General features: G+C 59.7%; 1 protein-coding gene across 1 annotated transcript in view; it reads right to left on the minus strand.

The window, feature by feature from the left end:
* The window catches only part of CFAP46 (cilia and flagella associated protein 46), a 95,184-nt gene that overhangs the window by 2,712 nt on the left and 69,914 nt on the right, over positions 1-22,558 (minus strand). Inside the window, exons 40-55 of the mRNA XM_055346327.1 lie at positions 19,690-19,878; positions 18,825-19,013; positions 17,162-17,296; positions 16,908-17,087; positions 16,289-16,459; positions 10,397-10,494; positions 9,902-9,978; positions 9,284-9,414; positions 8,743-8,864; positions 7,802-7,881; positions 6,622-6,783; positions 2,661-2,725; positions 2,524-2,584; positions 2,418-2,453; positions 1,893-1,995; positions 494-606 (exon numbers count right to left, since the gene is read on the minus strand). Coding sequence (XP_055202302.1) covers positions 494-606; positions 1,893-1,995; positions 2,418-2,453; positions 2,524-2,584; positions 2,661-2,725; positions 6,622-6,783; positions 7,802-7,881; positions 8,743-8,864; positions 9,284-9,414; positions 9,902-9,978; positions 10,397-10,494; positions 16,289-16,459; positions 16,908-17,087; positions 17,162-17,296; positions 18,825-19,013; positions 19,690-19,878 — 1,912 coding nt within the window. The remainder of the gene's footprint in view (positions 1-493; positions 607-1,892; positions 1,996-2,417; positions 2,454-2,523; positions 2,585-2,660; positions 2,726-6,621; positions 6,784-7,801; positions 7,882-8,742; positions 8,865-9,283; positions 9,415-9,901; positions 9,979-10,396; positions 10,495-16,288; positions 16,460-16,907; positions 17,088-17,161; positions 17,297-18,824; positions 19,014-19,689; positions 19,879-22,558) is intronic.

Raw genomic sequence — 22,558 nt, forward strand, 5'->3', positions numbered from 1 at the left:
CCGGGGGTTCAGCTGCCCTGACCACAGGACAGACGTCCCTGTGCTGCTTGTGCTGCCAGCAGGGGGCCACGTGCCTCTTGAGGGCATCCTCTAGGGCCCCTGAAAGGCTCCCAGCGACTCTGCAGTGCGGCCAGTCAGCCACTGCCTCAGGACAAGGGCACCCAAGGGCAAGCCAGGCCTCCCACTCGGGAGTCCTCAGGGGACAGCCACAGCGTGCCAGGCCGAGAGGAGCCGCGTGTACAGCAGGAGCGGTGGGGGCTGCGGCCAGTGTGCCCTGGAAGCGCCCGGCCAGCTCCCGACTCTGGCTGAGGGTCTCTGGGAGTGGAGGAGGGGCAGAGCCGGAGGGGCCCCCAAGGGCCCGCCCCCTAAGCCCTTTATCAGAGGGTGACCGGTGGGGACTCAGGGCCCTTGCTCTGTCCCTGCGCAGATTCATCCGGCGCACTGGGGCCCCGGCAGAGCGTGGTGCTTTGGGGGCGCTGAGGGACGGGCTCACCTTGAAGGTTCATGGCAGCCAACCTTTCCACGAGTATGTGAGACAGGAAGCTCTCCATCCCATAGAAGAAGAAGCCGCCACAGCTGCCCAGGAGCTGCTCCCACTCGGCCTGGCTGCAACGCAAAGGAGGGTGGCCCGGTGGGGGGAGCCAGAGGCAGGCAGCAGGTGTCCCGGTGTCCCCAGGTGCTGCAGCCAGGACCACCCCTGGACGGGGGCCTTCGGGGCTGCACACTCTCGGGATGGGTCTGTGCTCTTCACTCCCCCACCCTGTCGGCTGGGACAGAGCTAACGGCCACTCTCCTGGTGCCCAGGGTCAGCTCCCTCCTGGGCTCTTTCTATCCACGTGGCTCTCCTGACAATGGCCCTCGACTTCCAGGAATGCGTCCTCATCTCACTGAGCAGGGAGTCTGGAAATTGCTAGAAGGATACGTCCCTGCCGGCCAACCGCACCCAGGTCTCAGAGAGCACCCACAGGGAAGTGTCCCTGCCCCCAGCACTCGGCCCCGCCCCCATCAGGCCCCACCCCTCCCACAGCCCCGCCCCAGCAGGCCCCGCCCTCCTGTCCCGCGGCCCCCGCCCTCCTGTCCCGCAGCCCCGCCCCCAGCAGGCCCCACCCCTCCCACAGCCCCGCCCCAGCAGGCCCCGCCCTCCTCTCCCGCGGCCCCCGCCCTCCTCTCCCGCAGCCCCGCCCCCAGCAGGCCCCACCCCTCCCACAGCCCCGCCCCAGCAGGCCCCGCCCTCCTCTCCCGCAGCCCCGCCCCCAGCAGGCCCCATCTCCTCCCACAGCCCCGCCCCAGCAGGCCCCGCCCTCCTCTCCCACAGCCCCGCCCCCAGCAGGTCCCATCTCCTTCCAAAGCCACGCCCCAGCAGGCCCCGCCCTCCTCTCCCGCAGCCCCGCCCCCAGCAGGCCCCACCCCTCCCACAGCCCCGCCCCAGCAGGCCCCGCCCTCCTCTCCCGCAGCCCCGCCCCCAGCAGGCCCCGCCCTCCTCTCCCGCAGCCCCGCCCCCAGCAGGCCCCGCCCCTCTCCTGCAGGTTCTCCCCAACACTCCCCCCAGGTCCCAGAGCCAGGGGCCGGCAGGCACTGGACTACCTGGGGGTCCCGGGCAGGAGCCCACCCCTGGGTGCCAGGTCCTCACTTGTGCAGTGGGGATGAGGACAGTGACTCCCCCACACAGGCACCGTGAGGACGGGGGAGCCCGCAGGGTGATGGAGAAAGGCCAGACCCCAGGAGCCCCTGCGGGGGAAGCAGAGGTGACGGTGCTCGGGGCAGAATGGGAGCTCCAGGCCGGGGGTGCCCGGGAGACAAGGGGAGACGGGGACGGTCCCTCCCAGCACGTGCAGAGCACCCCTCCAGCCGCCCCCACCGACCTGCCCCCTGCAGGACACCCCAACACCAACCTGGGCAGGTGCTTATTGCCCAGATGGCCCACCCACAGGGCGGTGAACGTGTCTCGGAATCTCTCCAGAATTTCCCGGGTGACGAAGACAGGAGTCAGCATTTCTGCGACAGGAACGGAGCAGTGAGCAAGCAGGGCGGAGCTGCGAGGCCGCGGGCGTGGGCAGCAGCAGGCCTGACCCAGGGCCCGGCCGACCACGTTTGCTGCTGGTGGGCACGTCAGGGCGCCTTCCCTCCTTTGTAAAGAGTCTAAAGACCAGTTTAGCCAAAGCAACCCCCAGGAGCTGACTACTCAGCGCTGCAGTGGGCAGCACCAAGTCCCGTTTCTGCACCGGACGCTGTTTGGGGGTTCATCTTTCCCACGACCACTGTCCTGACGTGGCTTTGATGGCGAAGGGCCTACTCCCCCCGCGTGGTCGGTGTAACCGGGGGTCAGAGGCCATGCCCAGGAGGCCGGCTCCGAGGCCACAGCACCGCGGCCACACTGCCCTGTGAGGGAGCCCAGCGTGGCCCGGGGAGGCACTCACCTGTGCCCTGGGCCTCCTCGTAGGGGTCCACCACGACTAGGTCTCGGTTAAGGAGCAACAGCGCTCGGGCTTGGGCCACCCGGGCAGCGGGGCCGGTAAAGGATACACTTGAACTTGTCGGCGTCCACGATGATGCAGTCGGGCGGGATGAGCCGGGGTGGAGTGTCCTGTGCCACGGACAAGGGTCGTTGGGTCCTGTGTCCCGCAGCTGGGACCCCAAGCTCCCCAGGCCCACGTGCCCACCTTCCATCCCTTCTTCCCTGGACTCCTCTTCTTGCCTCTGCCTTCCTTCTTCACGGCCCCTTCGGCTGCAGACGACACGAGAACGTGGTGTTCGGGGCTAGTAGAGTTGGTGGCACGTGGCATCACGAACACACTAACTGTCCCTGAACTGTTCATACTTTAAAAGGGTCACGTTTACATGCTGTGACTTTCACCTCAATTTAAAGAAAACAGAAAAACCCAAAAGTAGTGAACAATTGACTTTAATTCTTGTGAAGCCGAGAGAGCAGTCGCCTCTGAATTGTCAAGGTCGCAGGGCCGGGGAAGGCGGCGCAGGGGACCCCACCAGAGGCGAGTCCCGGAGGCCCCAGGCCCACCTGGATGACCGTTCACACGGCGGGCCCAGCACCCACCGGGCGGTTCTGCTCCCCGCACGAGGATCTACGCTGCAGCGTTCTGGAGGCTCGAGGTTCTATCGGAGGGGCCCAAAGGACCGCAGTTTACTGCCTCGCCTTCCTCCCTCGTGCCTCCCGTTTCTGCGCCCCCCCCCGCCCCCGGATTGCAGCTCCAGCAGGGCGGGGAGGGCAGGCTCCCCGGGGGTGCCCTCAGGAAGGCGGCGGCCCCGGGTCCGGGTGGTGCCTCCACCGGCGTGACGTATTTCACTCTGTCCCCTTTGCTAAGAATTTCTACTACGAATGCACGCACTTTTATCAAATGCTGTTTTTCTGCAGCAGTTGAGATGCTTGTAAGTTTGTTTTCGTTTAATCTAACATAATGACACTTGTAAATTGTGGGGTCAGGCTGGGTGGTGAGAGTTCTATTTTTCTTTCTTGTGCTGTTCTTGGCAGTTTGGGTGCCCGGGGCGACGGAAGTCTAGGCCGGGTGGGCCCTCCGCTCTACTCTCGAGGAGACCCGTAGAGACTGGCGTGGACGGTTTCTGGAAAGTCTGGCCGATCCCGGCGGGGTAAGTCGTCCATCTCCCCTCCTTGCTGGCTCTGAGGCCCTCAGGGTTTTCCTTCGGGGTCCGGGAGCTGTGCTTCCCCAGGACGCGGTCCGCTTGGCCTAAGGGTTTGGATACGCCGTCGTCTGGCTCTGACGATCTTCCAAATCTCTGCTGCATCTTTAGAGTTGGAGTCTCTTTTCATTCCTGACGTGTGTTTGTGCACCATCCACTTCTTTCTTGATCATTCTTACCAGAATGTGTCTATTTAATGAGTTTTTTTTAAAGATTTTGTTTTCTGTTTTTGTTGATGTCTGCTCATGCGTTTACTGGACACTTTCTCTGCTTTCTTAAGAGATTTTTTTTTTGCTGTTCTTGCTCTAACTTCATAAATTCGATGCTTTAAGGCTTACGAACATCCAACCTTTTCCTTTCCCAATACAAACGTTCAAGCTGTGAGGCCCTTCCAGCCCCGCTGCCCTCACACTCCGCCAGGCGTGGACCGTCCCGCGACCATTTCTCCCGAGTCCCATGAGATGTGCACAAGTGTGTTTCTAAATTTCCAGATGCAGGGGGATTTAAGAAATCCACGTCCTGGTAGCGGCTTCTGTCCCCATCACTGTGGTGTCGGCCAGTGTTGCTCATCCCTCCGGGCGTCCTTGGGGCTTTGCCCCTCCTCTCCCCGGCCTGTATGTGCTTCCCGGTCCCTGCTCCCAGCGGCTCGGCTCACAGGCTCACGCGTTCCGTTCGTTTGTTTTTCTTACTCGTTCCCCGACTGTTGGTCTGGGGCTCATCCGCCAATTCTCTTCTTTTGGTCGTTCTCCCTGAAGAACCCTGAGCTCTTCCCACGCACGCAGCATTCCCGCGGCCCTGAGCTCGCCCCGCTCTGGGGGTGCGGGGTCCTGGCGGTCAGCACCCACTAATGCGTTTGGAGAGCCTGAACTCACGCTTAGTCAGTATTATTGGCACTTCACGCTCAGAGTCTGTGTGCGTGCCTCCTTGCTGCCCTAACAAACTGCCCCAAAGGTGGGATCTTAAAATACACATTTACTGTCTCACCGTCTGGAGGTCGGAAGTCGGAAAGGGTCCCCCTGGGCTGGAATCCAGGTGTGGCCAGGCTGTTTCCTCCTGGGGGCTCTGGGGACAATCTGTTCCCCGCCTTTTCCTTACAACCTGCCTCCTGGCGGCCTCGCTGCCTCCCCATCTTCAGAGGTGGCAGCGCGGCTCTTCCCATCTCTCTGCGACCCTCCTGCCTCCATCTTAAAAGGACCCTGGTGCTGCCATTGGGCCTCCTGGGTCATCTGGGTCACTCTCCTGTCTCAGGGTGGTCCCTGGGTCACATCTACACAGGGGTCAGGTCACACTCAGATTCTGGGGAGTCCTCCCACCACCCCGGGGGTGCTCTACTCTCTGCTGCTGCCACGGCAACACGGGCCACCCAGAGCAGAGGAGAAACAAGGACCTTCCTGTAAACGACGCACAGACCACTGGGTGCTCATGTCGGGAAAGAAATGGGAACCGTACCTTGCGCTGTAGGTCAGGAGGGTGGATAAAGTGTTAAAGGCAGAAAAGAAAACCAGATGTATTTATGAGATACCATGGGAGAAGAGCTTCATGATTGTGAGTCAACAAGTTCTTAAAAAGAGCCCAGAGCGGGGATCCCTGGGTGGCTCAACAGTTCAGCACCTGCCTTCGGCCTGGGGCGTGATCCTGGGGTCCTGGATCGAGTCCCACGTCGGGCTCCCTGAATGGAGCCTGCTCCTCCCTCTGCCTGTGTCTCTGCCTCTCTCTCTCTCTGTGTGTCCCTCATGCATAAATAAATAAAACCTTTTAAAATATATTTTGTTCAAAAGACACCATTTAAGAGAGTGAACAAACTACAGGGTGTGAGGCCGCATCTGTGGTCACAAAAATAAGAAAAAAACCCTGCAAACCAAAAAAAAGAATGAAAACCAGACAACCTGCCAAAACTTGGCCCTGGACGCGGACTCGCCCACGAAGGGCCCTCCCTCTTCCTCGGGGGCTGCGACGGTCCACAGAGGAGGGGGCGCCTGCTGGTTGGTGTGGACACACCTGCTGTTTGTTTCTACCGGCCCCAGCGGCTCTTTCCCTTTTCCTGCCCTTTGCGCATTCCTGGGGGCTTCTGTGTTCCACTTGGCCGTTCTCACCGGCGTGTGGGCTGCGGCTCCGACCCTCGGCACTAACGTAGGGATGTCTGTCGCTCGCCGGCTGCGCTGGCTCTGTCGGGAAGTCGGGGCCACTCTTGGCCTTGCTTCTGCGAGCGCAGCGCCTGTGTTCTGTGGCTGCTCCTGGAACGCCGCCCGCCCGGGGGCCTGTCGCTCTGACCACCCCCCCTGGAGTCTCCTCTCCGCCTACTGTGACTGGGGCTTATGGAGGCTTCTGGACCCGTTGTTTTGCATTAGATTTGGTAGGAGACACTGGCCATTATTAATTGCCGTACTCCCCTTCCGAGGGCTCTGAGCACAGGTCATCGCTCCTCTGGGCTCAGGTCCGTCCTATGTGGGGTCGTCCCCACCCTCCAGAGTCCGAAACCCACCGTTGCCTCTCTTTCCAGTTTTCACCTGTTTCTGTTGGAAGGGCAAATTCGGTCCTTGTTACCTCCTCTGGGATGGAAGCCAAAGCCCAAACTATTTGTTTTTAATTCAACTTCATATTTGTTGAAGTGCGTAAAACAGCACAGAGCACAAGCTACAGCCTGGATGGTTTCAGACGCTGGGCCCATGGGCACCAACGGCCTGAGTTCTGTCCCTGCTCCTGGTCCCTCCCTCCTCGCCTCTGCTCACCACCCAGGAAGCGGGTGGCCGTGTCGTTGGTCACCACCCACCTGCACCTTTCAAACAGGCTCCTGAGGCCGAGATCAGTGTTAACCTCTCCTCCAGGGAGCCGCAGCACCTCACACGCGATCGAGGGCCCCGAAGCAGGCAGCAGCCACTGATTAGAGCGTGTGGCGGGAGCCCCCAGAGGTGACCCGGGCGGGCCCGTAGTGAAGGCAGTCGGGGTGCGGCCGAGGGTGCCCCTTACCTGTCTCCTCCCTCCGGAGGCGATTGCACAGCATCTGCAGGGAGAATTCTCGGGACACGGAGGACACCATCCCTGCCTCAAACACAGAGAGGCCCTCCAGGGGCAGCTCCAGAAGATGCCTGTCCACGATGAGGACGGTGTCGTCTGCAGCCTCGAGCTGAACTGTGGGCAGGGGAGCAGCAGCTACAAAGGCAGCGGGGGACGGGCTCCCCCGGACCCACGAAGCCCAGGGTGGGCTGCACTCGCCGTGCGGAGATGCAGGCCTGCAGAGCTCCCGCCGGGTTCCCCAGGCCTCCGCGGCCCGGCCTCCACGTGGGCGGCCAGCTCCGGGGCAGCTCCACGCCAGGACCCCTCTCACCACGGAGCCCCTCTCGAAGGATGAAGGTCTGCACACTTGTCACGTGGCAGCCCGCCCGGCGGCCGTGGAGCCCTCAGGGCCGGGGACCTGCCTGGCCCGTTGGATGACCCACTCCTTCCGCCAGGCCCAAAGCGCACCGAGGGCGAGGCCACGAGACACTTGGACTGAATGTGCCATATGTTCAAAGCAAAACCAAATCGCTTAAAAGTGAGCAAAAGCCTTAATCTGGGGAAGTTCTAGGGCAGAGCTGACCTCAGGCGGGCAGAGGCGGCCTCCGAGCCGCGGGGCGGGCCTGCTTCCCTCCGCGCCCACAGCCTCCGGCCCTCGCCTCAGCACCCCTCCCTCCGCTCACGGATTCTGCAGGGGCCACGGAAAGCCGACCCATAAAAATGCCTTTGAAGAGCGATTTATGAACCCGCAGTGCCTGGTGAGCGGTGGAGCCCCCGGGCGCGCCACAGCGCCTCCCGTCTGGGCCATGGCAAGTGGCGCAGGCAGGTCAGTGAGGCCCGCGGGTCCATCCTGGCAGCGTGGAGGCGCCGAGGCCACCCAGGCCCAGGCCAGGCCCTCTCCGCGGGGTGGCTGAACCAGGCACACTTCATCCTGCGCTCACCGGCCGTGGGTCATCTGGGGCCCTCAGGAGGGTGACAGGCCACGCGTCTCCGCTGCCCCAGTGCGCACACGGGCCACCGGCTCTCTGGGGAAGGGTGAGCGCGCTGGGTCCCCCCATGCTGGCGGCCGGGCAGGCACAGAGCCCTCCAGGGAGGCCCGGCCCCCACCCCGCCCAGCTGCCCCCCAGCAGAGCCCCGTCCAGCCCCCACTCACCCTGGGCCTGCGACACCTTCCTTTCCTTGTCTTTGCCCTTTGCCTTCCCAGAATCCGCGACAGCCGTGGGGACCTGCATCCTGGAAGCCAAAGCATGTCCTCGGGTTTTTAAAAACAAGTGAAAATCACGTGCACGAAGAATGGAGAGAACAGCTCTGGACGCCTCCACATCAGGGCGGTGAGTGCCACGAGGCACTTCCCACTGCTCAGGTTTGGGGCCGCCTCCCCGTACCAGGGCCCAGGGACGACCGGGCACAGCCAGGCACAGCCAGGACTCTGGATTATCTCTGACCCACTGCCAAGCCCTCTGCCTTCCTCTACTGAGAACAAATCACAGGGGCCGTGCCCCCCACTCCTCCCCTGTACCTGCACCAGGTGCTGCAAGGGCTGGGGGCACAGGGGACCTGAGTGGTGGGGACGAGCCCCCAGAAAGGATTTCCAGCAGAGCAGGGCTTCTCCCCTATGACAGACGCCCCGAGTCGGGCATTCTGGATGTGAAGGGCCCTTTGTGCACTTGCGGTTTGAATTCAGCACCGTCGGATTCAGCACAGACGGGAGCATCAGAGACTTGAACCTCCAGGTGGGAACAGCGTCCCCCACCCCACAGCCAGCCACCCGGCTCACCCTGGGATTCGGGACCGCAGCGCTGGCCTGCAGGCTGAGCTCCCACCCCTCGGCCCCAGGCGGGGCCCCATAGTCCTGCCTACCCCCGGCATTTCGGGGCACCGCTGGGGATGGAGACATGGGGACCCTCCTGTCGGCCGGAAACCCACCCCACGGGGACTTGCAGATGTCCCTGGCCCCGCCCCACCCTCTGGGGCCCCGCCCCCGCCACCCCTCTGTGCCCCTCCCCGCCCCCGTGGCCCCGCCCACCCGTCCACGGCCCCGCCCGTCCGTGGCCCCGCCCACCGTCCGTGGCCCCGCCCCCAGCCCGCAGGCACCTGGCCTCGGGGCCGCGGAGCACGGGGAGCAGCGGCCTCAGGTACTCCTCCATGGACGCCAGGACGTCACTGAAGCTCTGCACAGAGTGTCCCTCCCTTTCAGGGTGCACGTTTTCCAGCTCCTGGCTCAACCCAGACATCAGCCCGCGGTCAGAGCGTCGGGCGCAGCCTCATAAAACCCCAGCCGGGTTAGAGCAGAGTGGGAAGGACCCTGCAGGGCCCTCGAACCTGCCCTTCCGGAGAAAAGCCTGGGGGCCAGGGGCCCACCCACCCGCCCGCACACGGTGCTCCTGCCGGGGTTGCCTGCCCCCCACCCGAGAGGCCACCCTGGCACCCCCGCCCCATCGGCTTCTCTGCTGGCATCAGGGAGGCACCGGCACCAGACTCACTCAAGGATGCCAACGATTGGCCACCCTGTGGGGCCCCCAGTCCAGGTGTCCAGCACTGCCTGGGGCCTGCATGGCCGGGGGACACACTTGGCCCTCCCGACCCCACCTGCCTGGCGGCAGGAGCAGCCCGGAAGCCGGGCTCAGGGGCTCACCGGGCCTGAGCTCGGGAGCAGGTCCTCATTGTTCACCTCGGCCTGGGTCAGCTCCCGGAACCGCTGCGTGCTGGCCAACAGGCGGGAGAAGGTGGCTGGATTCACGGCCACCCGAGCCACCTTGCAGGAGCCTGTGGAGACCGACACCCCTGCTGTGCCCGCCCCATGGCCTCACAGACCCGCCCTTTGGGGCTGAGGACAGAGTGGGGCCATGCGTGAACGCTGGGAGTGTGGGACAGCATGAGCAAGCCGCCGGCACAGGGCTCCTCCACGTGAGAAGGTGCTGGCCACGGACACAGCTCGCCCGTGGGCGCTCACGATGACCGTCAGAAGTGGGGACACGGATGGGAGCTTCCCGTGCGTGCTACAGCCTTCCTTCGTTTTAAATGAAATGCTAAGTGGAATCATGTGCCTGAGGCCTGAGGAGAGCGGGAAGATGGTGTTTCCAGGAGGGGGAGCAGGGGCCCCGGGGGCTGCCAGGGGTCCAGAAGCACATGCCTCTGCCTCCTTCCCAGGCTCAATGACCCCACCCAGCAAGTGCGTGGAGGGTGGACCTGCCTGTAGCAGCCCCACAGGGTGCGTGCCCCAGGCTCTGGATAAGCACCTCGCAGGACTCACCCCCCACTTGGAGCACCTTCCCTTTGGCCGCCGGGATGGACTTGGGTCTCTCATAAGCAGCACAGTACAGACGGGCCCTGTTGGCAGGACAAAGGGCAGGGTCAAAGCCCGGCTCGTGGGGTCCTAGAGGAGCCCCCGAGATGCTGATTCGGGGAACCAGATACACCCGGCAGGAGTCCCCTCCCCATAAATGGCTTGGCCAAGTCAAGACGCAGCGTTGAAATGGGCCCATCTGGGAGTCATCAGCGGCAAGCTCCCGTGCCAGGCCAGCGCGTCCGTGCCACGGTAAAGGTGGCCTTCAGCAGAGGCACAGGCCCCCGCCGTACCAGCCTGGCCCCAGCCCACCTCAGTGGGAGCCCCTGCCAGCCCGTCTGTCCAGCCAGGGCCCTCGGTCCACGCGCAACCTGCCCCCCATCGAGGCTGCGTCCCCGCTGCCCTGCTACACGTCTTAATAGGGCGGGGAACGGCCCCAGAGCAGGAGTAGGAGGGCTTTACCTGTCCCGGGAGTGGTGCAGGATGAGGATCCGAAGGTTAGGCGGGATTTCATTCAGGAGGTTAAAATGCTGCTCGGTGACCGAGAGATTTTGCCAAGCCTGCGTGGGACAGGCAGGAATCAACCGACTGGGCACGATGCAGGCCCAGCCCCTGAGAAGTCGAGGAGGCTCCGCGGGAGTGGGCTGGGGGGCCGTCTACACCGCAGGGCTGGGGCCAGGCCCCCCAGGACTCGTGGAGGCCACAAGGGGGCAGAGGGCGCACACGGAGTCCACCCGGACCCACGGAGCTGCCCCTCGGGCGACACAAACCTGACCTGCCTGAGAACCCAACAGGTAAGAGACGGAGCGTCCTCCAGCCACCCAGCGCCTTCCCTCCGTCCTCTGCCCGGTCCCCTGAACGCCACGGGTGTGGACACACACCCCCTCCCCTCTGCTGCGCGTGGCCCGCACCCCACCGGGGGGTGCTCTGCGGCCCGGCTGAGCCACAACCGCCCTCAGCACAGACCCCCTGTCGCTGGGGAACCAGCTTCGCATTTGCAAGCACCCACCGGGGCCGCACTGGCGTCATGAGTGCGGGTGGAGCAGACACACGGAAAGCAGAAAATCCTCAGTGGGCCGCACCACCTGCCGCGGGGAGCCGCAGGCCTGGAGCCCCCCCGCCCCCAGGGCACCGGGCAGGCTTCCCGGAGAGTCCTGCGCCTGAGCGCCCCAGCCTGTGCCCCGCGGGCAGGCCCCACCTTGGCTGCCCTGCCCGGGAAGCTGCTGGAGGCGCGGGAGCAGCTCTGCGGGCGCAGGCCCGGGGCGCAGGTGGGAGGCCCGCCCCGCCCGCGTGCCCTCGCTCCTCCCGCGGCACCTGCTCGGGTCCAGGCGCTCTGGCGCGGGGCTGCTGGCAGCTGAACGCAGTTGAGTTTTGCATTTCCCCGGTAACCGCTGAAGGTGAGGGCCATTAAAAACGTTTATGGACCATCTGGGTATCTTCTGTAAAATTCCAGTCTAGTTGCTTTTCTCTGTGGGAGCGCCTGTCTTTTTCTTGTGGAAGGGAGCTCGTCCCTTGTATACACAGAATGTGGGCTCTGAGGCTCTCCTCTGGGGCTTGCTTTTAGTTTAAAGTTATTTTTTTAAAGATTTTATTTATTTATTCATGAGAGACACACAGAGAGAGAGAGAGAGAGAGGCAGAGACACAGGCAGAGGGAGAGGCAGGCTCCGTGCAGGGAGCCCGATGCGGGACCCGATCCCGGGTCTCCAGGATCACGCCCTGGGCTGAAGGCAGACGCTCAACCGTGGAGCCACCCGGGCTGCCCTGTTTAAAGTCATTTTAATTTCAATATAGTTAACACCGCATTACATCCGTTTGGGTGCACAGCGTCGTGATTCGATACGTGCACCCGTCACCCCAGCTCAAGTGCACACCTACACCCCCCCCCCCGCCTCCCCTCTGCTGACCGTCAGCGGCTTCTCTAGGGCTCACAGTCTATTTCTCGGTTTCTCTCTCTCTTTTTCCCTTTGCTCATTTTGCTTCTTAAATTCCACATATGAGTGAGACCGTATGGTGTTTGCCCTTCTCTGACTGACTTCACTTAGCATAATAGTCTCTGGCTGTATCCACATCATCGCAAATGGCAAGATCTCATTCTTCTTGACGAGTAATATCCCGTTGTGTACACGGACCACATCTTCTTTGTCCATTCTTCGCTTGATGGACACTTGGGCAGCTTCCAGACCTTGGCTATTGTGTAGTAACGCGGCCACAAACATCGGGGGGCCTGTATCCCTCTGAATCGGCGTGTTTGTATTTCTTGGGTAAATACCCAGGACTGCGTTTGCTGGGTCCTAGGGTAGCTCTATTTTTAACTTTATGAGGAGCCTCCACGCTGCCTTCCAGAGTGGCTGCGCCAGCTTGTGTGCCCGCCGCCAGCAGCTCACCAGGGCTCCCCATTCTCCACACCCGAGGTCACGAGGGGGCCGTCTCGTTTTCCCCTAACGCTGTTACGGTTTCCCCCTTCGCGTGTAAGGTCTGCGATGTGGAGGGAGGCCCAGCGGACCCTGCACCACCCTGCCCCGCGGCCCTCAGTGCCACCCTTCACGCAGCGGGCGCTGTGTGGATGCAGCTGGTTCGGGATTTCTTCCGTGCTGTTGGCCCTCTTCTGTGGGTGGATGTATTCTCTGTGTGTCAGCAGCACGCTGCCTACCTTCTGTTGCTTTACGTGGGTCCTCAGGTTCCGGATAGCAAGTTGGCATTTCTGCACAAATTTTAGACTCCGATTGCCAATTGGTGAAAATAAACAAATAAATAAAAGCGTGCCGGGAGCCTGATTTGGCTTCTGCTGCACCTGTGGGTTGACGGCCCACGGGAGGGCTTCCTGTGACCCCAAGGCCGCCGGGGAGGTCAGGGCAGCGGGGCCCCAGATGGCCAGACTCCACCACAGTGTGGCTGCGTCCAGTCTCCCTTCTTAGTTTTTTTGGAGTCGAAGGATCTCCATGATGTCTTTGTATGACTGATGGTGGAATTTGGGGTTTTCTTTCTTTCTTTCTTTTTTTTCCTTTTTGGGCCTTCCTAAATGCTCATCAACTTTATTAGTCCCCTTGGAACCCTTTTACCACTGTTGGTTTCTTCTTCCATATTTTGTTTCCTTTCCTTTGATTCGGTTGTATTCATTTGTTACCTTCTATTTTTCTTAGAGGTGTTTTAATTCCAGCTTCTAGAGGCCAAAACCTCGATTACAGTTTTTAAGGTTTCCTCCCTGTGTTCAGGGCTGTATTTTTCCTCTAAGGCCTGCTGTAGACAAGTCTCATCGGTTTTGACACATGGTGTTTTCATTCCGTAAGTCACTTTAAAATCTTTTCTAAATTTCATCCCGATTTCTCCTTTAACTAATTGATGATGATAAGGGTACTGTTTAATTTCAAATTAATTATAGCTCTCAGTTATGGGCTTCTTCTAATTTAATTGCCTTGTGGTTAGGACACAGAGGGAATCGGACTCTACTCGGCTGGGAGTCTTCGGGTCCCGGTCGGGAACGGCGGCGGCGGGTCTGCACACGAAGGGCTTTCCCCCACGGCCCCGCGTGCCGATGGGTCTCTGGACGCCGGCCTGCCCGGGGCCCCTTTTATCCCTGTGACTCCTGTTTGGTGCCTATGAGGCTACATCACTGAACGTACAGAGTTCGGGAGGGGATCCCTGGTGACCGACCTGCGGGGGGGCCCCTGGCTTTCATCTGACGAGTAGCTCCATGACTTGGATACTATTTCTCATCTTTTCCATCCAACATTTCTGTGACCTTGTATGTGCAGCGGGTCTCTTTTAAACAGCAGATGATTAGATTTTGTTTTTCTTTTCAGCCAGTCTGACAATCTTAGTCTGTGACTTGGACGATTTGGCCGATTTACATTTATTTTACTTACATAGATATTTGGGTTTTTATCTCTTATTACCCTGCTTTTTTTTTTTTTTCCTACTGGGACCATAATGTTTTTATATTTCTCTCCCCTCACTCTTTTTGCCTATCTTTGGGATAATAAAATACTATTACTTTTTTTCCCCTTTTTATTAACTTAGTTACGCATTGTTTTACTGGTTACCCTAGGGACTTTGGCCTACTGTGATCTAATAGAAATGTAGCTTTACCCTTCCGTAGCAGGACAGAGCCTGCACGCTGTACGCTCTATCTGACCCTTCCTGCTTTTTGTATCACCGTCTTTCACTTTACTTCTACAAAATAAGTTAAACTCCACAGGATGTTAAAATTACTATTTTGTACGTTCAAAGTTTATTTCCTTGTACCTAAGCGTTTGCCCTGTAGTATTCTCGGTTCTCTCCTACCTTCCCGTGTTTCTGTCTCGCCCCTCCTCCTAGCGTCGGGTGCTGCGGCCACCTGGTGGCACCTTCGCCCGGGCTCTGGGCAGCCACGGTGGGCGGCGGTCTCCCCAGCTGCCCGCAGGTGCCCTCGGAGCGCCCATCCTGCGCGGCGGCAGCTGGGCACGCGTGCCCGCGGCTCTCGTGTTCCTCCCGCGTGCAGGAGCTGGCGTTCCTGAGCCTGTGACTCATGAGTTTGGGGACACGGTAAGCCACTGTCAGGTCACTGCTGCCTCAGCTCCGGGTCACGCTCCCCTGGCCTCTGGACACGGGCCCAGTGTGCACGGCCTTCGGAGGGTCTCTCCCAGGGCGTTTGCCTCTGCTCTGCCTCTCCCACGCTCTCCCTCCACAGCCGGGCACCTCCTGCCAACCCTTGCTCCCTGCGCCATGTCACGCCCCCCGGGGAGACCACACGCGGCACCTCCCGGAGCCGGTGTCCTGGAGGCCACCTCCTCCCAGGACGGCCCTTACTTCCCAGGCGCTGTGAGAACCACGAGGGAGTTCACCGCTGTCCACAGCTGCAGGCAAGCTCCCCAGGGCCCGGGCGCCGCTGCAGTCCCCAGGCAGGTCACCACAGGTGGCCGCGTGCCCCAGCGGGCGGCACTGACGCGGGCAGGCTGCTGCGACAGCTTCCCGTCCCGGGAGCTCTCACAGGGCTTGCGAGGACAGCGGCTCCTGCTGTGGCTGCCGCGGCGACCTGGCTGTGGTCCGCAGCCGCACCCCCACCTGCAGCCGACCCAAGCCTGCGACTGCTCTGTGCCCCTGACCAGGCCAACGCAGGGCTCCACAAGGACCCTTGGAACAGCAGCAGGAGGAGACGTCACAACACCCGTGATGGAGTTGGCCGCCCGGCACCTGTCCCGACCCCCCTTCCGCCCCGACCCCGTCCCGCCCAACCTTGTCCCGATCCCGTCCTGCCCCAGACAGAGCCCCTGCCCTCCCCGTAACTGGCCCCCTCCTCAGCACCGCACGTGCATTGATGTGTCTGGTCCCTCAACTGTCCTCTGAGGTGAGCGCTTGGTTACCCCCACCCCGGCCTCAGTGGACACACATGGATGTGTCCTCCAAGGGCGGTGCCTGGCTGTGCTGCTTCTCCCGGGGGACTGGCCTGCTGGTCCCTGTGCCTCTGACGGCCCGTGCTGCTCTTCAGGAGGAGAGCAGGCTTTCCAGCAGTGGGGTTAAGGCGCTGGCTCTCCGCCGGGGTGTTTCTGGGGACCTTTGTGGCTGCCGCAGCTAGGGAGCAGCTGCCAGCACCTGCTAGGAGGAGGCCATGGGTGGGGCTCAACGTCCCACGGTGCACTGGACGCCCCTCCACAAACGACGGTGTGGCCCCAAGCATCAGAGGGAGAAGGGAAGCCTCGGCTGAAGGGCTGAGGTCAGACCCACACGAGTGCACACGGAAACTACGGGGGAGGCAGACGAATGGCATCGAGTGCCCCTAGCCCGTCATCCCGATTTGTTGCAGTTCATCAAGTTCCATTTCTTTTTTTTTTTTTAAATCTTTTTTTAAATTTTTATTTATTTATGATAGTCACACAGAGAGACAGAGAGAAAGAGGCAAAGACATAGGCAGAGGGAGAAGCAGGCTCCATGCACCGGGAGCCTGACGTGGGATTCGATCCCGGGTCTCCAGGATCGCGCCCTGGACCAAAGGCAGGCGCTAAACCGCTGCGCCACCCAGGGATCCCAAGTTCCATTTCTTTAACCCCCCAATTCGCACCTGCTCATCCAAGCAAAAGGGGATGTGCTGGTATCTGCAGTGGTCTCCTGCGGCTGAAACAAGTGCATCCCCCAGGACACCCTCAGGGGCCCTGTCCCCTCCCGCAGTCTGCTGCAGGCCCGGGCCCCACCCGCCACCAACCAGGTGAGCTGCTAGCCCACAAGGCCCTCGGGGAAGCGGAGGCCAGGAGGGTGAGAGGCACCCCCAGAAGCACACAGCTGGCAAGAGGCCGAGCTGGAGCATGCTGCCATCAGCTGGCGGCAGCGGGGTGGCACTGCAGAGCTGCATGGCCAGGGCAGGCTGCGCGGGCTCGCTCACCTTGGAAATGACAGCCAGCCTCTGCTTCACACTCGCAAACAAGCTGGTGGACATCCTCCCCTTCTGCTTCAGCTGGCGCTGGAGCTGCATCAGGGCCGCCAGCTGCGAGCTGCTGGTGTTGGCTGTGGCCGTGAACAGGACATCCCGCATCATCTCTGAAGCTGAGCAGCTCTGAACAGACACAGGAGGGCACCACGGGGCTGAGCTCGGCCCTGGGCATGGGGGGGGGGGCGCCCATGCAGGAGGGTGGCAGGGGCTGCTACTTGGGATGCTGTGCTTCTCCTGGCCACCGGCAGTCCCCAGGCCCTTCACCACTGTGCCCCTGGCACCTGCCCACTTCTGGGCTCTGAGCCTCAAGAGCATGAGGCTTGGTGAACCAACGGGAAGTGAGTAATAGGGGCGGGGGCTCAGGGGGGCCTCAGGGGGATGGGACAGCCTTCCCTACTTCCTCCAGGGCGGAAGCTCCCTCCCCAGCTGAGCACCACTCTCTCAAGGCAGAGACCTGCCTATAGCCTGGCTGGCCAGCCCACCAGCAGGAGGACTGCCGGGTGCTCAGGGAACTCCCCCTCCCAGGTAGGCCCAACCGGCCTCGAGGCAGGGGCACAGAGCAGAGCTGTACCTGAGAGAGTGCCAGGAACTGGCAGGTGGTGGCAGGGTCCAGGGTGCCGGTACACTCCACCATTTCCAGGCTGGCGGCTGCGGCAACGTCCAGGAGGCAGCTGCCCAGGGCGACCTGCATGCACTGCAGCAGCACCTCGGAGGCCTGGGCCAGGTAGCGCTGGGCCAGCACCAGTCTCTTCTGTGGGGGCCAAGGCTCAGGCTCAGGTGGGCTCTGTGGGCAGGGCATCGCGGGGCAGGTGAGCGCGGCCGTACCTGCAGGTCCGAGCCCTTCCTGGTGTGCTCCTCGGGGCTGGCCCTCATGGCCCACGGGTCCCGGCAGTGATCCTCGCCCACCCCGTCCTCTGTGATGGTTTCCAGACGCCTAAGGCTGCTCAGCTCAGTGCCCGCCTATGGAGAAGAAGCCTCTTGTCAGCCGGCATCTGCCACACGGCCACGCCGGGGGGTGCTGGTCGCCCTTGGGGCATCCCTGTGGACTCCTCAGTGTGGCGTGCTACGGGCAGCAGTCAGGCCTGTCGCCGATGGGGCTGACCCGCAGGGGCCTGGCCCAGGAGTGCTGGTGGCTGGCGGGTGGGCCTGTGTGGGGAAGCAGCTCTGGAGAAGCAGAGCAGTGCAGTTCTGTGCTTGCTCAGCAGTCCTTCAGGCACTGGCACCAGCCAGCATTGTGCCACCAGGAGGAGTCAGGTGCCCACCTGCCCCCGGGTGCCAGGGACGAATGTTCAGACAAGCCCCCGTGGGGACCTGGGCCTCCCTGACTGCAGGACCAGCCACCCTGAGGAGGTCCTAGGGGTGCCGGGGAATCTCCAGGGGGTGTGTGGCAGCAGGTAAGAACTCAGGGTGAGGGGGAGCCCCGGGGTCTGTGGGGTCATGACAGGGAGCAGCAGGCGAAGCCCGGCTGGGGAACGGGGCTGGTGGACGTGCTTCTTGAAAGCCACCTGCACCAGTCACAAAGGACGTAGCACGTGTTTCCCAGATGGCGCCTCTGCGAGGGAGCGTCCTTGGTGCCGCTCCATAAACAAGGACCCAACCCCAAGGGGAGGGCGCTGCCCAGGCCACATCTCTGGTCCACGCCCACCTGACTCAGAGCCACGGGCAGGTGCTCAATAAACAGACTGAGGGAGAGGCCAAAACTCCACCACTTCCCCCAAATGTGAGTCCAGCCCTGGGTCCTGGGATCCAGTTAATCCAGCAGGATGGCCAATCACACAGGGGTACAGAGCCCAGCCGCTCGGGCTGGGGGTCTTCCTAAAAGCCTGGCTTTGCCTTTGGGCGGGTGCCTTCCAGTGGCAGAAGCGGCACCTGCAGAGGCATCTCGGACAGCGGCCTGGAGCTCCTACAGCCCTCGGTGGCGGCGGCTGTCACCCACGCTCCTTTGGAGGGGTGGGGTGCTCCCTGGGGAGTGCTCCCTGGGAGCACCAGTTCTGCTGGGCAGCCTTGCGGGGGGGCTCTGCAGAAGGGAGCAAGCCTGAGTGTGTGACACGGCCAGTGGCAGGGGCTCAAGCCTGTGCCTCGGCTTCACCAGACAGTGCGGGTGGAAGAGGGGTGTTAAGAGGGCTCGGGGTTCCCTGCTGCACGTGAGGAGGGGGGCTCAGCACCCAGCACTCAGGCAGACCCCAGGCTTCCTGGAGGAGAGCAGCTGCGGTGCAGGGGGCACGCCAGGAACCACGACGTGCTGGACACCACATCTGGGCTGGGACGTCCTGCCCTTGCTCACTCCCCTCCCTCCAGGGCCCGTCCCCAGAAGTCCATGTCTCTCCCACCCACTGGTCCCACCGGACAGACAACTTCCAGCCTTTTCCCCCTTTCTTGGGTCACAGCACCCTTCTTAAGCAGGGACAATTCGAGGCCTATTTCATGTCCCAGCTCTTACGAGATTAGTGGGAGGGCTCGTGGGCGAGCTAGAAGCAGGGGCACATACCAAGGGGCCCTCCTCCCAGTAGTGGGCGGGGCGCATGGGGTCTGCCTGCGTGGCCAGCAGGCGGAGGGCCTTCCCGGCCAGGCCCAGGACCTGGGCGCGGATCTCCACGCAGCTGCTGCACAGGGAGTGCAGACTTCCCAGCTGTGCCAGCACCGCGTGCGCCAGGGTCCGCTTCAGCGTGAACCATTCCTGCAAACACAAACCGCCTGGTCACCTTCACCTCGCCTTGGGAAGTGCAGAGGCCCACCCTCTGACCCCCCTGGACCTCCCCCCACCCATCCAGTCCCTGAGATCCCCGGTCTAACACCCCGGGGTGGCAACATCCAAGCACTCTGACCTTTGGCACCTTTGGCATTGGGGGAGGTCACAACAGTCTGCTTAGATAATCTTATTCGGGGCTCGTGGGAAATACATTAGCTTGTATCGAGTTCGATTTTAGGGTATCTTTGATGTATTTATAGTTACATCAAGGTAATTTGATTCGTGGCACATGGAATCCAAGAAAATGTCTGAAATGGCAGGATGTTTCCTTCCAATATTTTGCAAGTTCAACTTTTTAAAAAACAAAATGAATTCACCTTTGTAGAGCTCTTTAATATGCTGACATAATTAGTCAAAGCAAACGCATACCCGGGGTAGGAGAGTGCAATGCACCGAGGAACGTCCCCCAGGAGAGCACCCCCCCCCCCCCGGCTGTCAGACTGAGGAAAGGCCCCCAGGGCCCTGGGAGCCGCTGGGGCGAGCACACACTGGTGGCCCGGGAGCTGGGAGCTGGGCGCCGCGCATCCTCCCGGCCAGTCCTGCGTCCCAGCACGGCGCCCCGTGGACCGGAGCAAGGGGCCCACGTCGTCTTGGGGACGGTTACCAGGCCTACGGAGGTGAGGTCCCTCGTGCTCTGCAGGTAGTCGGCCAGCAGCTTGTCCACAGAGCTCTGCTCCAGCTGCTGAGCCAGGGCCTCGGCCCACATGAGCTGCAGCATGTCCAGCGACACTTCTGCGAGGTGCAGCCGCAGGTGCGCCAGCTTCCTCATCAGAGGCGTGTTAATGTTCTGCAACTGGGCGTGCCAGACACACACAGTGAGAGCGCCACGATGAGCACAACGCCTGTGTCCCGCACCCCCAAGCCCTCACGGCCCTTTCTAGCCAGCCCCTCCCTCCCGAGCAGCCCGGGGCCACACTCCTGCACCACGAGCTGGTTTGCAGTTCCCACGGTTTTGTACCAGGGGGTCACACGGCACGTGCACACTCTGGCCTCTGCCATTCGCATAATTAATTACTCCAGACCCATCCGTGGTGCTGCCTGTGCTCACACCCTTTCACTGACCAGGAGTACCTGTCGTACAGGTGGGCCCCAGCGCACTTATCCACTCAACGCTGGGGGCTACTGCAAACACAACGGCCATGAACATGCGTGCACGAGCTTCCGTGTGGCCGTGCAAATTCCCAGGAGTGTGGAGCTGGCTCCTCCAGTGGCCTGTGTTTAACTGCCAAGCTGTGGTCCGTGCTACACCCCGCACGACGGCGAAGAGAGCTCGGTCCCCCCGCATCCTTGCTAATGTTTGCTTGCTTGGTCTTTTCAATTGTAGCCACTTGAATAGATGTCTGGTGGGTTCCCTGACTCATCCCTTCGTGTAATTATTTACCATCCACCTATTTTCTTAGAGAAATGTCTGCTCAACTGTTCGCCTACTTTTTATGTTTTTTTTTTTTTATTTTAAGAGTGTTCTGTATTCTGAATACAAGACCTTGTCAGTCACATGGTTTGCAAATATGTTCCCCTCAGCGTGCGCCTTGTCTTTTCATCCCCTGAATAGTGTCTTTGGAAGAGCAGACTCCAGTTTATCCATTTATTATTCTCTCGTGGATCGTGTTTTTGTTGTCGTATGTAAGGAGTCTTCACTGAATCCGAGGTCCCAAAGGTGTTTTCCTCTAGAAATACAGTTTCAGCTCTTACCTTCAGGTCTATGATCCACTTGGGGTCAATCTTCCGTCTGGTGTGAGGGGTGAACTGCAGTCTGTGGTTTGGGTGTGGATGTCAGTTGCTCCAGCATCAGCTTTTAAGAGTAGCCTTTCTTCACCAAATTACCTTTGCTCCTTGGTAGAAAAGCAATCTTCTGCCGGTCTGTGTGTCTATTTCTGGATTCTCTGTTACGTTCCATGATCTGCTCAGCTTATTTTTACACTAAAACCACAGTTTTGATTCCTGTCATTTTATAATAAGTCTTTTAAAAAACCAGATAGTTTTTCTTTTTTCTTTTTCTTTTTTAAATTATTTTATTTACTTATTTATTTTAGTTTTTCTTTTTATAAAGTTGGGTTTGCTATGTTCCATCTTTTGCAATTCCAAATGAATTCTAAAATATTTTTCTTCAATTTCTATTAAAAAAAAACCTGTAGCTTCTTGGTCAGGATTGCAGAAAATGTATTGAGATCTTAGTAATATCAAGTCTTCTGGTCCACGAACATGGTATATCTCTCCATCTATTTAGGTTTTCTTCAATTTCTCTCAATGATGTTTTCTAGTTCTCAGGGGTAAGCTTTCACTTTTTTTGACAAATTTCATTTTATGCTGTCCAATGCTATTGTTTTTGGATTTTTAATAGTTGATCGATTGTTGCAAGTATACAGAAATAAAAAATTAATGCTTGCCTATTGTTCTCATGTCCTGAAGCCTTACTATAATCACTTGTACATTTATTACCATTTTTGTAGGTTGCAGGAGATTCTTTTTTTTTTTTTTTTTTTTTAAGAGAGAGAGCTCAAGCATGCAAGCAGGCAGGGGAGGAGCAATGGAAGAGGTAGAGAGAACCTTGAGTAGGCTCCTCATCCAGTGTGGAGCCCGGCATGGGGCTCGATCTCAGCACCCTGAGATCATGACCTGAGCTGAAATCAAGAGTTGGACACTTAACCAAGGTGCCACCCAGGTGCCCCTGCATGACATTTTCTATACAGATGATCATGTCATCTGTAAACAAAGATAATTTTACTTCCTTTTAATTTCTTTCTCTTACCTATTGAGTTGGCTACAACTCAAGTGTAATTCTGAATGAAGGTGGGGAGAAGGCACGCTGCCATCTTAGTGCTTTGCTTTCACGACTAAGTGTGACATGAGCCCTAGTGTTTTCACAGATGCCCCGTATCAGCTTGAGGAACATTCCTTCTATTAATAGTTTGCTAAGAGTCTTTTTTTTCCATCAGGGATGAGTGTTGGGTTTTGTCAACTGAGGTTATGGTATGGGTTTTTTAATTTTTTAAAAAATACACTGAACCACGGGGATCCCTGGGTGGCTCAGTGGTTTGGCACCTGCCTTTGGCCCAGGGCATAATCCTGGAGTTCCGGGATTGAGTCCCGTGTCGGGCTCCCGGCATGGAGCCTGTTTGCTCCTCTGCCTGTCTTTCTCTCTCTCTATCATGAATAAATAAATAAAATCTTTAAAAAAAATACGGTGAACCAAATTGATTTTTGAATGTTAAACAAACCCAGGATAGCCCCAACTTGGCATTGATGTATTATCCTTCTTACGTATTACGTATATTTACTAAAAATTTTGTTTACAACTTTTGCATCTGTGCTCTTGAAGAATGATGATCTGTAGTTTTTGTTTTGGTATCAGGGTCATACTAGCCTTACAGAGTAGGGATGTGTTCCTTCCTTCTCAATTTTCTAGAAGACTTTGTGTTGAATTGATATTATGCTTCCCTTAAACGCTTGCTAGGACTCACCAGTAAAACCAC

This window comes from Nyctereutes procyonoides, unplaced genomic scaffold, assembly GCF_905146905.1.
Source record: "Nyctereutes procyonoides isolate TBG_1078 unplaced genomic scaffold, NYPRO_anot_genome, whole genome shotgun sequence".
In the NCBI taxonomy this organism is placed as follows: Eukaryota; Metazoa; Chordata; class Mammalia; order Carnivora; family Canidae; genus Nyctereutes; species Nyctereutes procyonoides.